The sequence below is a fragment of the Etheostoma cragini genome, chromosome 14, assembly GCF_013103735.1.
Source record: "Etheostoma cragini isolate CJK2018 chromosome 14, CSU_Ecrag_1.0, whole genome shotgun sequence".
Lineage (NCBI taxonomy): Eukaryota > Metazoa > Chordata > Actinopteri > Perciformes > Percidae > Etheostoma > Etheostoma cragini.
The window spans coordinates 271881-286709 of NC_048420.1; the positions used below are offsets into that span (position 1 = coordinate 271881).

Sequence of the window (14829 nt, forward strand, 5' to 3'; positions counted from 1 at the left end):
TAGGCTACCTCACCGATAGGCCAGTTACCCATCATCAGGCTACCATAGGCTACCTCACCGATAGGCCAGTTACCCATCATCAGGCTACCATAGGCTACCTCACCGATTTTTGGTTACCCATCCTCAGGATACCATAGGCTACCTCACCGATTTTTGGTTACCCATCCTCAGTGTTGGTGAGAAGGTTGTGCTTGTTTGCTTTTTACGATAAGGCTGATTTATCTTTGCTTATAATATGTTGGAATCAGTTACTGTATTAAAAAAAAACTGTTAAAGCTCTCTGCACTATAGTAAAACTAAACCTAAATGAAATCCAAAAGTCAAAAATTAAAAATTCTAAACTACTGTAATGTTGGTCCCATCATTACCAATCAACATCTGCCTTTCTACAAAGTTTGACCACAACCTTTCTCTGACCCTAGCCACACCTCCACCAGAGTTGACCCCCCCGGTTCCTTTCCTTATCTCTAACTTACCGAAGCTGTCTTGTGAACATATCATTTAATAATAATGTGTCCTTACATATAAAACAATTTGACTGGTAACTGGAGAGGTGCCAGTTCACCTCCTGGGCACTGCCAAGCTACTCTTAAGCAAGGCTCCAAACCCAAACTGCTGCCCTTTTCCATGGGCAGCCTCTCCCCCCCCCCCCCCACTCTGATATCTCACCATTAGTGCATGCATAGGTACTGAGCATGTGTGTGTGTGATTCAGGCCTGTGTGTAATATTAACAGAAGGAAAACATTGTAATTTCCCCCCTGCAGGATTAATAAAGTATACATTATTTATATATATATATATAGAATATTTTATATATATATACATATAATTATACATATAATTCACATAGTATATGTATATTTATATAATGTGCAACTGTACACTGTGTTATGGATTAGAAAATACATAAATGTTGACCAAAGGTCCTTATGAATTAAAAATGCTCCATATCCAGGCTGTAGCCCAGGCTGCTGTGGGCGGCCTCATTAGTCCAGACTACACAGACCCCCCAGCGGGGTCTTCATAGGGATTAACTAGTGACAAGTATAGGTTTCAAAGGCAGACAGAATTTCAAACATTAAAAGTGACGTGTTTCTTTAACAAGACTTGTTCAATCTATCGCTAATTAGGTTATTAAATGACCAAAACAAAGCCGGAAAATAAAGTTAGCATTTATCTTTAATCTGTGATAATAACTGAATCATAAATCTTGATGATTGTCACTTCCATTAAACATTAATGCTGCAAGTAAGATTATTTCATTGTCAATTTGTCAGTGGATTATTTTCTCGATTAGTCGACTAGTTGTTTGGTCTTTAAAATCAAATGTCTTGTTTTGTCCACAACTCAAAGACATTCAGCTTACTGTCCCAGAGGAGAGAAGAGACTAGAACAAGAGAAAGTTGGACCTTTTTATTAAAGAATGACTCAAACTGATTTTTTAATTATCCAAATAGTTGGCGATTAACTTAAGAGTTGATAACTGATCAATTCATCTGTGCATTGCTAATAAACAAGATGATAAACTGCAAGTGTGTGATTGAATATGCTGCATACAAATAACTGCCAATTGTATTGTTGGGAATGTCACCCCCACCCCCCACACACACACACACACACACACACACACACACACACACACACACACACACACACACACACACACACGCTCAATACATGCACAGTACACAAACACACACACACACACTAAATACATGCACAGTAAACAAACACAATACACACACACAACCACTCACACACACACACACACCCTCCTCCTGCTTTTGGAAACCTGTTCTGGAGGGAGTGACTGGATCCAGGGGGCGTCCAATTAAATGGAAGCAGGACTTCTCCCACTTTATTCCAGGCTACAGTTAAGTGGCTCGAAGCCTTCAGAGACGCACAGGGTTGTAGTATCAAGACAGAGCAATAGGCAGAGACGCGTACCCATGTGACATGTGAACGAAAGCCAAAGACAAAGGTAGAAATCTCTCCTACACACAGTGAGGCGTCTGGCGGCGTGCGTGCAGAGGACACACACACATCGACACACACACTCACACACAGAGGATGCTCCAAATCAAATCCATGAGGGCTTTTTGCATCGTCTGGAAATCCACGGCTTCAGTTAAATGATTCATGAGAGCCTGTTTCTATTTCTAAGGGAGTAATTGCGCTCGCGGTGAGTTTCAGCTGAAGCCGGCCACCAAACAGTCTGCACGAGGACGGCGCGTGGAAAGCTTGGGAGCACAGGAAATTCTAAAAGTCAGTTGATTTTTGGGGAGTTTGAGAAGCGTTCCTGTTAACCTGCACTGACTGGACCTCATCTGTCAGAGGGATCAACTGTTGCTGCAGCCGTAGCGAGCACACGCACACACACACAAACACACACACGCACACACACACAATCACACAGCCATCATCCAAGTAGGTCTGGCTCTCATCATGGATGTTTGACCGCCACTTTGGTCCTGCATGCAGCCAACAAACAGCCGGTGTTGTGCCCTTAACATGGAAGAGAGACTGATCCTGTTGTGGATGCCTCGGGTACACCTTCATCTGTTGTGATGGGATGCCACATTGTTGCTCAGAGGAGAATGATAATATCCCACACCGCTGCCGGCTTTTCCCATACTGGTTGATCATCCGTGTGTGAAACGAGACACATCTTTCTTTGTATAAAGGAGCAGTTTGGGCATTTAAACCCACTGGCAGACGTCAACACTGACAGGCTTTTTTTATTAGAGGCTAGTGACCTTGCCCGATTTTGGACTGTATTGAGCGGGAGATCACCATGCTGATGATGATGAAGAACGGCGGCGGCGGCATGGATGCGCTTCAGGTTGACATCGATTCGGAATTTGAGCCTCATAGTCGCTCGCGGTCGTGCACCTGGCCGCTGCCGTGTCCGGAGGATTTCCCCGGGGGGGGAGAGGAGGCGACGCGAGCGGGTCTGGCTCTGGCGTCGGTCAAAGTGGAGCAGTACAACGTGTCCGCGTGCCGAGCCGAGAGAAAAGGCGGCGCGCCAGCGGAGATCAAGCACCCGGCCGGCGCCCCGGCCCCGGTCGCGGCCGCTCCTGCCTGCATGTCCGGGGCTGCGCTCGATGTGGCCGGCCAGCTGCGCAAAGCCAAGTCCTCCCGGCGAAACGCGTGGGGGAACCTGTCTTATGCAGACCTCATTACCCGTGCCATCGAGAGCACCCCGGACAAGAGACTCACCCTGTCCCAAATCTATGACTGGATGGTTCGCTTTGTTCCTTATTTCAAAGATAAAGGCGACAGCAACAGTTCAGCCGGATGGAAGGTAGGCCACATGACAGAATTTTCTGACACCACATGGCGCTTGGTTTAAGTGGAAGAAGCTGCTCTATATTTAGCCGTAGTGTGTGTGTGTGTGTGTGTGTGTGTCTTCAGCAGAACTCCTTTCGTGAATATTTGAAAGCCACATAATTGAGCCCCTGGTTTCAGCGATTTATGTTAGTGGCGTGTCACTCCGCGCTACAGTGTGTGGAGAGGGGCGGTGAGCGTGGCTGCATGAGGGTTCATTGGGTTCATCGTGTTCAGGGATTCGCAGCCCGTGTGTTTGGTCTACGAGAAGGCACACGGAGCCGAACTCCCCCTGTTCACGGTTCCCTTTTGGATAGGTTTGAAAAAGCAGATTACGCGCTGTGACGCATTGGAAAAGTGTCTGCTTTCAAGCCTATTTTCTCTGCGTATTGGGTCAAACCGGGGACAAAGTGAGCCTTTGGTCCGATTTGCGGCTCCTCAACTGGAGCGTCACCCCGTGCCGCCGGTGGGGTCCTCGGGATAAACCTTTTAGAGCCTCCCCGCCCCCCTGCCATCCAGTGCGCGCACGTCAAATTACGCACAGGCTGTGCAAAAGCATGGCACAAGGCGAGGGAGTTTAAAAGGACAATAACAAGAGATGATGACATGGGGTGTCACAGCAAACAGATGTAACTACAGATTATCCCATAAATTCAAATGAATATGAGGTTAATCTAATAGATTGGTTGCTGTAATCTACTTAAACTGACCAGCCATTCTGTGCGCGGATTAATGGTCTTTTGTTTCCAAACCCCATGCTGCAGCTTCCACTTGATGTGGTTCTTTATAATTTTTCAAAGTTTTGCCTCCCCAGGCCACTTTTCTGAGATTTTCAGCCATTTCATAGCAGACTCAAAAACGTCTTAATCAGATCTGCTGCTAAAAACCTGTGTGTCAGTAAATCCTAAATAATTGTGTTCATATTTCTGATAAATATGGGCAATAATCCAGACTGTCTCAACTGGGAAATCATATGTAGGTCATATGTAAACAGAAGTAAATCACAGTTGAATCTGATTTTTATTATTGTTTATTATTTATTACAAAAAAACACATATTTTATGAATATTATATCCACGTGTTTGGTCTTCTTGTGTAGTGGGGGTTACAACGGTCAACACCACTGGGGACCAGGCCTCAATAACTCCCTTCTTGTTACATTTGACAGCAGGCTTTAATATTTACAGGCATTGTTTCCTCTAGGAGATTAAAAAAGATACATCATGATGATCTTAACCCTTGTGTTGTCCTCGGGGGAAATTTCACCCGTTTTCAAAGATTTTGAAAACAGAAAAATGTGTTTCTTTTCAGAAAATTGCCCCAAAATATCATGGATGCGGGGATATACGTTGTATGGAACCCACATATTTCAACAATTTAATGATCACTTCCAATAAACCTTTGGGTGTTTTAGTACATTTTTATAGTATTTGAAAAAACTGTATCCCTAAAGTAAACTCAACATCCTCTGATCTTTACTATTAATACAACTAATTTGTAATTTCTTCTTTTTTGTCAGCCAAAAAATGGTGGCATAATGTCATATAAATTCGGTTTATTGACCATGAATTTAAGAAAGTCTCGGATAAAGCAACAACCTTTTTAAAAGCGTCAGAAACGTTGAAAAAGAGGTAAAAAAGCCCCCCCCCACACCAGAAAAGGAAGGACAACAAGTTCTTGGTCGACGGGAAGACAATACAAGGAGATTTATTTATTCTAGGCCTATTTATTTAATTCATGAGGACAACACTATTTAATCCACATTTCTGTAAATGTACACTGCTGCCCTGTGGGGGGGGGGGGGTTGGGACCCATGGAACCAGTACGCATTGACTGCCAAACTTGTTTCAGGGTCACTGCGGTGATTTATTACTTTACTTCTATAATGATGGAAAGCTCATTAAGTATGTAACGTACAATAGTGTCTTTTATTAGACCCTCCCTGCCGACTCACAGGCTTTCCTTTAAAAGTCTCGAGCCCGGGACGAGATAACGTCGGCTAGCCAATCAGTGGACCAGAAAACCGTCCCTCTTGACCACTATCAACACTCTCTGGTGAAGACAATGAGTGATGACAGCGTGCTCTGGGTGTCCTACGTCTAGAGGGACCCTCCCATCTCCGGTTTTCATTTGTTGGGAGACAACCCAACATGTTGTGGTGTTCCGTGTGTTCCGAGGAGGGCTGGGCGATGTGGAGAAAATCAAATATCCCAATGTTTTTGACAAAATGCCTCGATATTGATACCACAGGGATATCATAGTGTTGACTACTGGTGCTTTCATTAAAAATTCCACTGGAGATTCTTGATAAATAGTCATCAGTTATGTGGATATAATGAGTAGGTAGGTAAAGGGAAACAATAGAACAGTTCCAACAGTCTGGTAAGTTCAGGAAATGACATCACTTTACTGGAATGCATCCTGTAAAACCAGGAAAAGACAACACTTACGTTATATTTCAAAATCACAATAAATAAAACCTAAGATGATATCTAGTCTTATATCACAATATGGATTTAATATTGATATATTGCCCAGCTCTAGTTCCGAGGCCCTTTGTTGAGAGACGGGAGCTGATTGGTCCGTCCGACTGCCTTTCCTGCCGCCGGTCGGCCGCCGGTTGGTGCGTCAGGGCCTCTAGAATAAAATCTGAGCCTGTCAGCAGCAAACAAGCAGTTTTAGTGGGCGTGAATGGAAGGTGCGCGGTGGCCCTTTAACGTTACATTGCTTGTTTCAGTGCGGCGGTCTGCTTAATACTGGACCAAGTTTTAGGCTTGTGGTTCCCATCAGTCACTTAGACACAAAAACAGAGGGAAACAGAGTCCAGGTTGAAAAAGTTACCCTTTCAAATTCTGTTAATTCTTTTGAAGTTGTGCTTTACTTTTTAGGGTGTCTCGCTTTTCTGACACCGCCCGGCGATAGAGGGAATACAGAGGAGGGGAAACACAGGTTGTAGTGGGACAACACACATTTCACACCACCTGTGTGTTTGACGTCTACTTCTCCTTTTCCATGTTATCATATCCTTATAGTATTTAATGATGAGTGGCATTGTCTCCCATGTTTTTGTCCCTCTCACACACAGCCTTTCTCCGTTGCTTTCCCCTTCCATGCCTTCTCATTTGGCTCCATACCAGCCTCCAATTGAGCAGTATTAAGACACAGATTAATCTCAATAAAATCCCCATTTGATCTTGGTCTGAGCAGAGCGCCAACAACCCCTGTCCAATCTTTACGGTATGGCTTTTTTAAAATTGGATTTCAAGCTGAGCTTAATTCCCGGGGGCCTTGTTCGTGCTGCCCAGGGATGCCCAGCTTGATACCTGCTCCTGTTCCAGCTTTGTGTGCACGTTTTGATTGGCGGGTCTGGCAAGGAAGCCTATTGGTGGAGAGACTGAGGCTCCAAGTGGAAATGAAAACAACTTGATTCAATCATAAGAACACTACACAACAAAGCATGAGAAAAGGAGCGAGAGAGGAGGGACAAACACATGCAAGCACATGTTGGACTGCAACAGTTGGCACTGACTTTAATGAGATATGAAGCACGGAGGTACACACACACACACACACACACACACACACACACACACACACACACACACACAAACGCGCGAATAATATGTGTACACCCTCACATTCCTGTGTGTGTTTCTGCTTAGATTGAACATTACTGATGTGGAGGGGGTGGGGGGTGGGGGGGGTATATGGATGGTTGGATGGGATGAGTGGGAGGGAAATAAGATCCAGTCTTGCTATTAAAAGCAGTCTTTAAGAGCTGTTGTGTAATCCTGTCTGAGAGCTGCTGCTCAATTCAGCCGCTGGGCTCTTTGTCTTCATCTGGGCCAGCAGCTTCTGCTGCTTCTTAATACCGCGCACACACGCACGCTCGCACGCACGCACGCACGCACGCACTTTGTTCAAGTGTCAAGCACCAAGGCTACAGAGGTGGACTGGATTTCTTTCTCACACTCACACACTTCTTGTGTCCAGCATTAGTGTATGGATTTCTACGATTGTAATCACAAACACACACACACACACACACACACACCATGATGACTAAGAAGGGACTTAGGGACTTCTGGGACTGTGGTTTCAGTAATTGCGGTCAAGTGTTTGGGCCAGGTTTGCTATTGTATCTGAGGTGGGAGGCTGTGTTTGGTCGTATGAAGTGAGTTCAGTTCTGTAGGTGGTGGCGGTGTTGGTGCTGGTGGTGATGCGGGGGTATGCGCTCACACACACACACTCATTGTTATGTGCCTTTCACAAGTGTCTGTGCGTGGGAAAGGATGTGCTGTGGCCTGGTGGTCTGCAGGCTGTTGTGTACACCGACTCAGCAGCAGCAGCAGGTAGCAGCAGCAGGTAGCAGCAGCAGGTAGCAGCAGCAGGTAGCAGCTCCCTGACTCCACCCGGAGGCTCTAGCGAGCTGCGTGGTACAGGAGCATCGTGGGTGTAGGACTACTGTAATCAGACTGATATAATGAGCACACGGCAAACAAGCATAAAAAAGCATTCGTTCTTGTTAGTTATTTGTCTTTAAAGAGCAACTAGGACTCCGTCAGAATTTACTGTATTTACTGAGCTCATGAAGTGGATTTAGTCTTAACTTGTAACTTCTACTCCACCTATGTGGTCCTTTTCTTGTTCTACACTAACATCACCTTCACTATCTAAATTTGTATTAGGAAAAGCATTTTACTATGTAGTCTCTTGATAATGCACCATTCTGGGGAGCATTTAGATCAGGGACGTGCACAGGTACGGGCTATTGTTGCCCGGGCAACTGCCCGTTTGCCCTGATGAGCTTAGCTCCCCCTTTGGTGAGAGAGCCATTTTTCTCTCTTTCTTATTTTTTTATTTTACTATGGTGGCTGCATTATTACAATAATACACCAGTCATTACTTAACTAAAAGCTAATTACATTCCCTATTGCATCCAATCTTGCCCTCAGTCACATGACTTTGTTTATGTTCTCCCACACGGAGCACCGCAAATGGAAGAGGAAAGCCAAGCCCTCCTGCCTTCACATGAGTTTTTAAAGGCATGGAGGTCATGCCTTTGTGTGTGTGCACGTTAAAGCGCCACACAGACTACTCCATGCACACGTGTGTATCGCAGCGCTCTCCTATGTATTCTGTAGACCTGAACCCCGCCTGGTTGGGGTTATTTCTGCCGTAATTAATGAAGAACATTCTCTCTCTCTTCCTGACTGGACCACTGTGCTGCATCCATGCGTGCCATGTGTAGGTTTGGGTATCGTTTGGGTTTTTACGACTCCCACTCCTAAACCCATTCTTGAAAAACTAAAAAAGGACATCAAAGAGCTCTTTTATAAAGCTTTTTAAAAATGGAAAATGATTAAAATGCAAAAATATAATAATGTTTTAAAGTACTTAAATATATAATAATAAGTAAACCTGAGTCACCTAACACACAGCTACAATAATATAACAATAAATACAGTTCCATATGAACAAGTATCAGCTGGGTGGGGTGGTGGAATATTGCAGGTGGGGCCCCATTTTTGTTAAAGGCAGAATATTGGTGTAACCATTCAGAATGAAGTGTTGTGGTGCTGCAGAGACGTCCCCTTCTGCAAATGGAATCCTACAGACTAAATGCAATATCAAGCAAAATAATTGCAATTAGATCAAGTCCTCAAGATGATATTTAATATTTAATCCTTGTCTCCTATATAAGTGCATTGCATTTTTTTACCGTTGCTGTTTTTAAGACCCCGCGGTATACAGTATTACCCCCCCAACCCTAATAGAGAGCAGTAAATTAGGATTTTTGAATGGTCTCTGTCTTGTACATCACTCTCATTACTTTGTGTGATTTTAAGCAGGAATGCAATGGACCCGCCTTTTTCAGATTTTCTGAGGACCCAATACACTGAAAACATTTCACGTCGACGTTGAACTTTGTAGAAAAATGTGATGTTGAATAGATGAGATTTTGTTTCATAACTTTAACTTTGATATGGTCGTGAAAATGGGATTTAATGCTAGATAAACGTGACTTTGGACCCAAACGTTCTCTGGGGCTTTGAGGTCCGTCCAGGAGAATAACCCACACCAAACTGCTTGAAGGATCTTGGTTCTTTTGACATTTTTAACTCACAAATTTCCTAAAAGAAGAAAAGAAATCCCCCTAAAATGATTTTTGGGTGTTCAAATCTATTTTATAAAGTACGTAGGATATGTTTATGCTGGGAAATACTATTTTAACTTTAAAAGACCTATGTCAGCCCTAAAACTGGTCTGACTGGCTTTAAATTGGTTTACCTTCTCCTACTGTTTGTCCTGATTACTGAGAGCATCAGTGGATCTTTACCTCTAATACTCTTCTAATCTGCTTGTAATGCATCACAATGCACTCCACGTAAAGCATTACCGCCCACACTCACGGCCATCGCCTTCTTCTGCCAAGATTCCACTTGCAGGAGATGGAAAAGAAAGAGAATAAGGTGCACAGCGAGAGAGAGAAAAGGTGAAAGGCAGGCAGACATTTGGAGGCACAAGGTAGTATTTGTCCAGCCAATAAAGAACTTTTTGGAATTGGATTCAGAATTGAGTGGGAGATGGAGAGAGGCCGAAAGAGAAGAGATGAGTGCGAGAGTGGCGGCGCTGGCCCCTGCTGCTGCGCTCATTGATAGCAGCCTTAATGCGTGCGACGCTCCAGCGCCAGCCGAGACAGAGGGGAATTTGGTTGGAGATGGTGGAACAGGCTTAGAGGGTTCCCTGTGCCAGCCGGGCCTGGCTCCACCGAGAGCCCTCTGCACCGCTACACAGTCATTGTTATTATCACAAAGGCACAGCAGAAGGAGAGGCATCTCTCGAGTTGGCGGGCCTGGCGCTGGGTTAACCGGGGGCGGGAACGGGAAGAGGAATTTGGAAAGGCAAAGGGGGGGGGGGGGGGGGGGGGGGGGGGGGGGGGGGGCTGTTGTTTCTGAGACTATAGGTAAAAATCTCATCTGATCGGTCCTGTGAATGGAGAGAAAAGAGTTGGAGAGAGTCGCTAAGGGCTTGAATGGAGAAGGAAGCCTCGCTGAGACGGACAGATTCTGATGAGAGACGATCAGCTGCCTTGTCGGCAACTGAAAGGCGTTTGAATAGATATCACTTCAATCTGGAGAAGGGCTGGGATGTAAACAAGGGATGCACTCGGCAGTGGAGGCGGGGTGTTTCACTGCTTAAATGAATCATAGTAGTTGGAACACAACGGATATATTCTAATCCACCGCCCTTCACACTTCAATCAGTTGGAATAAATCAGCTGGAATGAAAACACTGAGAAACACTCTACAGACGGACAGTCCAGAGTGGAAGTCCAGACACACAGCAGTCAGGGAGGCGGATCCTGGGAATCACGCCTGGTGGTGTGTCTCCCAGACCTCAGGGCTTTAAAGTGTTCTAGTGTTTGGCTCGGACGATGCACCGAGCGCTAGAAAACGTTCAGTCCTCAGCTGTCACACTGCTAATCCCTTTCTACATATCACATTAACATCCCAACTAACCATTAAGCCATGTATTCCATCCCTTTCTACATGCCATGAACACCTATTAGCTTGATTTACTGTAGCTTGATTTATGTAATCCATTACAGTAGCTCCTTAAGTAATATTTCACTTCTCTCAAAATATCAAAAAGCTCAACACATCTTCATGCCTGAACGAAAGAATAGGTGGTCAGCCAAAGACTCCCCATAAAACATGACATCAGGACTTTGCATAAACACACACGCCCACTTTCTTATCCTATAGGTGTTATCTGTACGCATTTGGAGCTACCCACGTCTACGCTGTATACGGGGGGTAAACGGGCTTACACATACACACCACTTGGCTATAAAAGCTGTGAGAAGGTTATAACCTAGAGAGTTATATATCACACAGGGAGTTACTTTAGAAATACAGCCATCCTAACACTCCCAATCCATCACTTCACAGCAGCATCAAACTGATTATTATCCCACCGGCATTACAGAAATAATGTAATCACGCATCTGAAATCGCACTACATTTTAATGTGATTAACGACACAGTTGCTTCATAAAGTATGCAAGCCCCTAACTTTCTGCATAGTGTACTCATTATACTTTGCTCCAATTTTAATAAATCATCATGCACTCGCAGTGTATTTATAATGGGCTTTTGATGCCTTATAATGCCTTATGAGCACCACTTCAAGTAAATTGTTGCCCTTATTTCTCACTGCAAATGGGATTAGTTGTTGAGTTCATGCACATGCTAAAATGGGTTTGATAGAGGTTTGTATAGATCAGAAGATTCTGTGTGTGTGTGTTTGTGTGTGTGTGTGTGTGTGTGTGTGTCTGCTCTTGTTGTTGTATTGCTAGGCCTGATGGGAGTCCAGGTCCGGGGGGTACAGCTCTAGTTAATAATTCAGATGAGGCTCATTATCAAGGCAGCGCAGATCTCTCTCTGATTCCACCTTAATTGCAGGCAGGATGTGCCTCTCAGACACTCTCAAAGTCACTCCCCCTCCTGTCTGCAACACACACACACACACACACACACACACACACACAGATTTCCACTAGTTCGCTTCTAGCCCTCACCTCTCCTCACTTGGATCAGGCCGGACGCACACGCACATGTGCACACATGCACGCGCACCTACACACTTCCAGAGCTCTCCTCACTGAGATCAGGCCACCGTCCTTGCGTGAGCAGGTGAAAAGACATTTGGAGATGAGTGGATAAATCCCGCTCAGAGCGTATGACTATCACAAGAGTATCAACTCCGAGGCCAGGCATGTGCTCCTATTATGAGTCACTTACATTTTTAATCAGATCTTCACGAGGGTTTTCTCCCTTTTGGAGGGCTCAGCAAACTCAGATTGATAGGAGGTAATCAGTTAGAGGACAGCAGCTCTGTGATTAATGCTGCTGGAGAGCGAGCCTCTCGCTCCATGCCGGATGACCCGGATCGCGGCTTTTCAACCCCAACATTTCCAGAGAGTGGATGTGAGGAGGGCATGTAAGAACAGGAGAACTGCTGCTGCTTGACAAGTAGCATCAGACGTACGTGGCATTAAAATAATGGCCTGGTGTTTAGTTGTGAAGGCAGCGCTCAGAGACTTCTCTCCCAGACAATCAAGATCACACCCAGTCGTACAGAACAGATGCACAGCAGACCATCTTGAAAAGACACTTATTCTGCTTTTCTGTATTTCCTGTCATATTTACAGGAAAATATGACAATATGCAAAACCTCAAATTTCACACTGCCCTGAACGCTCCTTTTTTTTCTACTCTTGGTTCAGTATGATGCCATTCCGAGCTGGTTTTCTATATATGGTCACACAGGCAGTCAGTACTACGTACCCTGGTACATGTAGCTACATGCTATGTAATCTTGGTTGCAGATGTTAATTTCTCTTAGATTTTGGCTCCCATTCCTGCTGGAACATGACCTGCTGTGTAGTATTTGGTTTAGAAGCCTTTATCGTCTATGCGGATGATTAAAAAGCTCTGCTAACGCCAGGGAAGGCCGTGGTCTTAGTTGCAGATGTTGTTCATTTCTCACAAATTTTAAGTCACATTCCTGCTGGAACATATCTGGTAGTATTTGGTCTAGAAGCCTGTGTTTTCTTTCTGGTAGAAAAGTCTTGATATATGCAGCGGACTGCACAGAGGCAGCGACTCCGGAGATTTGGAAACTGACCAATCAGAGCAGACTTGGCTTTTTCAGTGCTGTGAGCTAAATGCTAGCATGCTCCTGTTGACAATGCTAAGATGCCGATGTTAAGCGACGGTAATCTTGATCATGGTTACCTTCTTACTTTAACGTGTTAGCATGCTAACATTTGCTATTTATCCTTTTTTTAAAGATTATTTTGTGGGTATTTTAGGCCTTTATTGGACAGGACAGATGAAGACATTAAAGGGGAGAGAGAGGGGGGGAAAGACAGTCTATCCCGGGCCCGCTGTAACAAGGAGTGAACCTCTATATACTGTATGTGCGCCCGGTCTACTAACTGGGTTACCTGGGCGCCCATTCATCAAGTTTTTGAGATCTTTCACTCAAAGCCTAAATTGTCAAATTTAAAGCAAGGCAATCCTCAAATTCAGCAGCCCTATCCTCTGGGGACCAGGAATATCTGTACAATATGTTATGTTCCTCTAGCAATAATTGTCAAGATATTGTTTGGACCAAAGTGGTGGCTTTAGCCCACAGATGTTGCTTAAAATAAATAAAATTGTCATTTAACTTGAACCATTCCTTCTTTATTTCCGTCTCGATACGGCTTTGAAAATACTCAGTGCTGTGGTAAAATGTCCTACTTACACTACTTCATTTGCTTTGTTTACATCTGATGCTATCCGTCTTAGAGTTTGGTGTGTTAAATGGCTTCCGTTTACTCTTGGGAGACATTCCTATGAATGAAGTTTGCCCACAGATGGAGTAGAACAGGGCGCCTTCCATTGATTATGCCAGTGATCACACCTCTAATACCAGAAAGGAGGAAAAGATTATGGAGTTAAGAAACTTAAGAAGTACGTGCCAACCTCACATTGGTTTAGGATACAATTTTAAAGTCTTTTTTTGCATGAGAATCAATGACTGAGTTAGTTCATAAAAGCAAAAAAACAACATGTTTCCACAAAGTAGCTTGTTAGATAGGACTTTGGAGGGGAAAGTATTTATACAGTGCAAGAAGGTGAAAAGGTTAAATGTTTGGAGGGAAATGAATGGTCGCTGTAGGTACAGAACAACAGGGCGTATTAAAAAGGCTGCACTCCATCATGTTACCCTACTATCAATCACACTTAATGCACATTGTTCTCAGTGTAGTTCAGCCATGTTCAGGTGATGTTCTGCATCAATCAAGTCACATTCGTTGGTAATTTAATCCATTTTCATTAAATATGTCTGTAATTGAACTTTGATCATAGTTGATGAAAGCCGTTTGAAAATGAAAGCCATCAGTGCCTTACGAGCTTGATCATTGGCTGGGAGTTATTTGCTTATTGTCTTAGTTAAAAAGTCTGTTAAGGCAGTTGCTACACTCGGAAGGGTGTCTGCTAAGGATGTCAAGTTGGGCTCAGACTCAGAACAAGAACATGCCTACTGTCTATTGTCAGCACAGAGAAGGGTCAGGGAGGATCTCACTTCATGAATATTCATCAGTCTAACGACATATTTGGACAAATTACAATAAAAGCCATTCAAGCTGGAGCTGAGAGGAAACAATTTACAATCTAGTCATTTTGGAGGCTAGTAATCAAACACCATTAAACTGCTTTTAATCACGGCTAAGCAGATTCACATTACGGTATATACAGATCTTACTGTGTGTGTGTGTGTGTGTGTGTGTGTGTGTGTGTGTGTGTGTGTGTGTGTGTGTGATGGCTTGCTGAGGGCAGTCCAGGAGGCAGACAGAGGTTAGAAGCGTAAGATGCCTCTCAGTGGATTTCTGTGTCAGTTTGATGAAAATAGGTCAGGATTCAGAGCTTGGCGTTAAGCATTCT

The 14829-nt window shown here is 44.2% G+C and overlaps 1 protein-coding gene and 1 long non-coding RNA gene across 2 annotated transcripts in view; one reads left to right on the forward strand and one right to left on the reverse strand.

Annotated features, from left to right (window-relative positions):
* The window catches only part of LOC117956703, a 17827-nt gene extending 16132 nt beyond the window's left edge, over nt 1-1695 (reverse strand). Inside the window, exon 1 of the long non-coding RNA XR_004659342.1 lies at nt 1685-1695. This is a non-coding gene — a long non-coding RNA (uncharacterized LOC117956703). The remainder of the gene's footprint in view (nt 1-1684) is intronic.
* Nucleotides 1696-1853: 158 nt separating this feature from the next.
* The window catches only part of foxo6b (forkhead box O6 b), a 41196-nt gene continuing 28220 nt past the window's right edge, over nt 1854-14829 (forward strand). Inside the window, exon 1 of the mRNA XM_034891892.1 lies at nt 1854-3305. Coding sequence (XP_034747783.1) covers nt 2796-3305 — 510 coding nt within the window. The 5' untranslated portion in view covers nt 1854-2795. The remainder of the gene's footprint in view (nt 3306-14829) is intronic.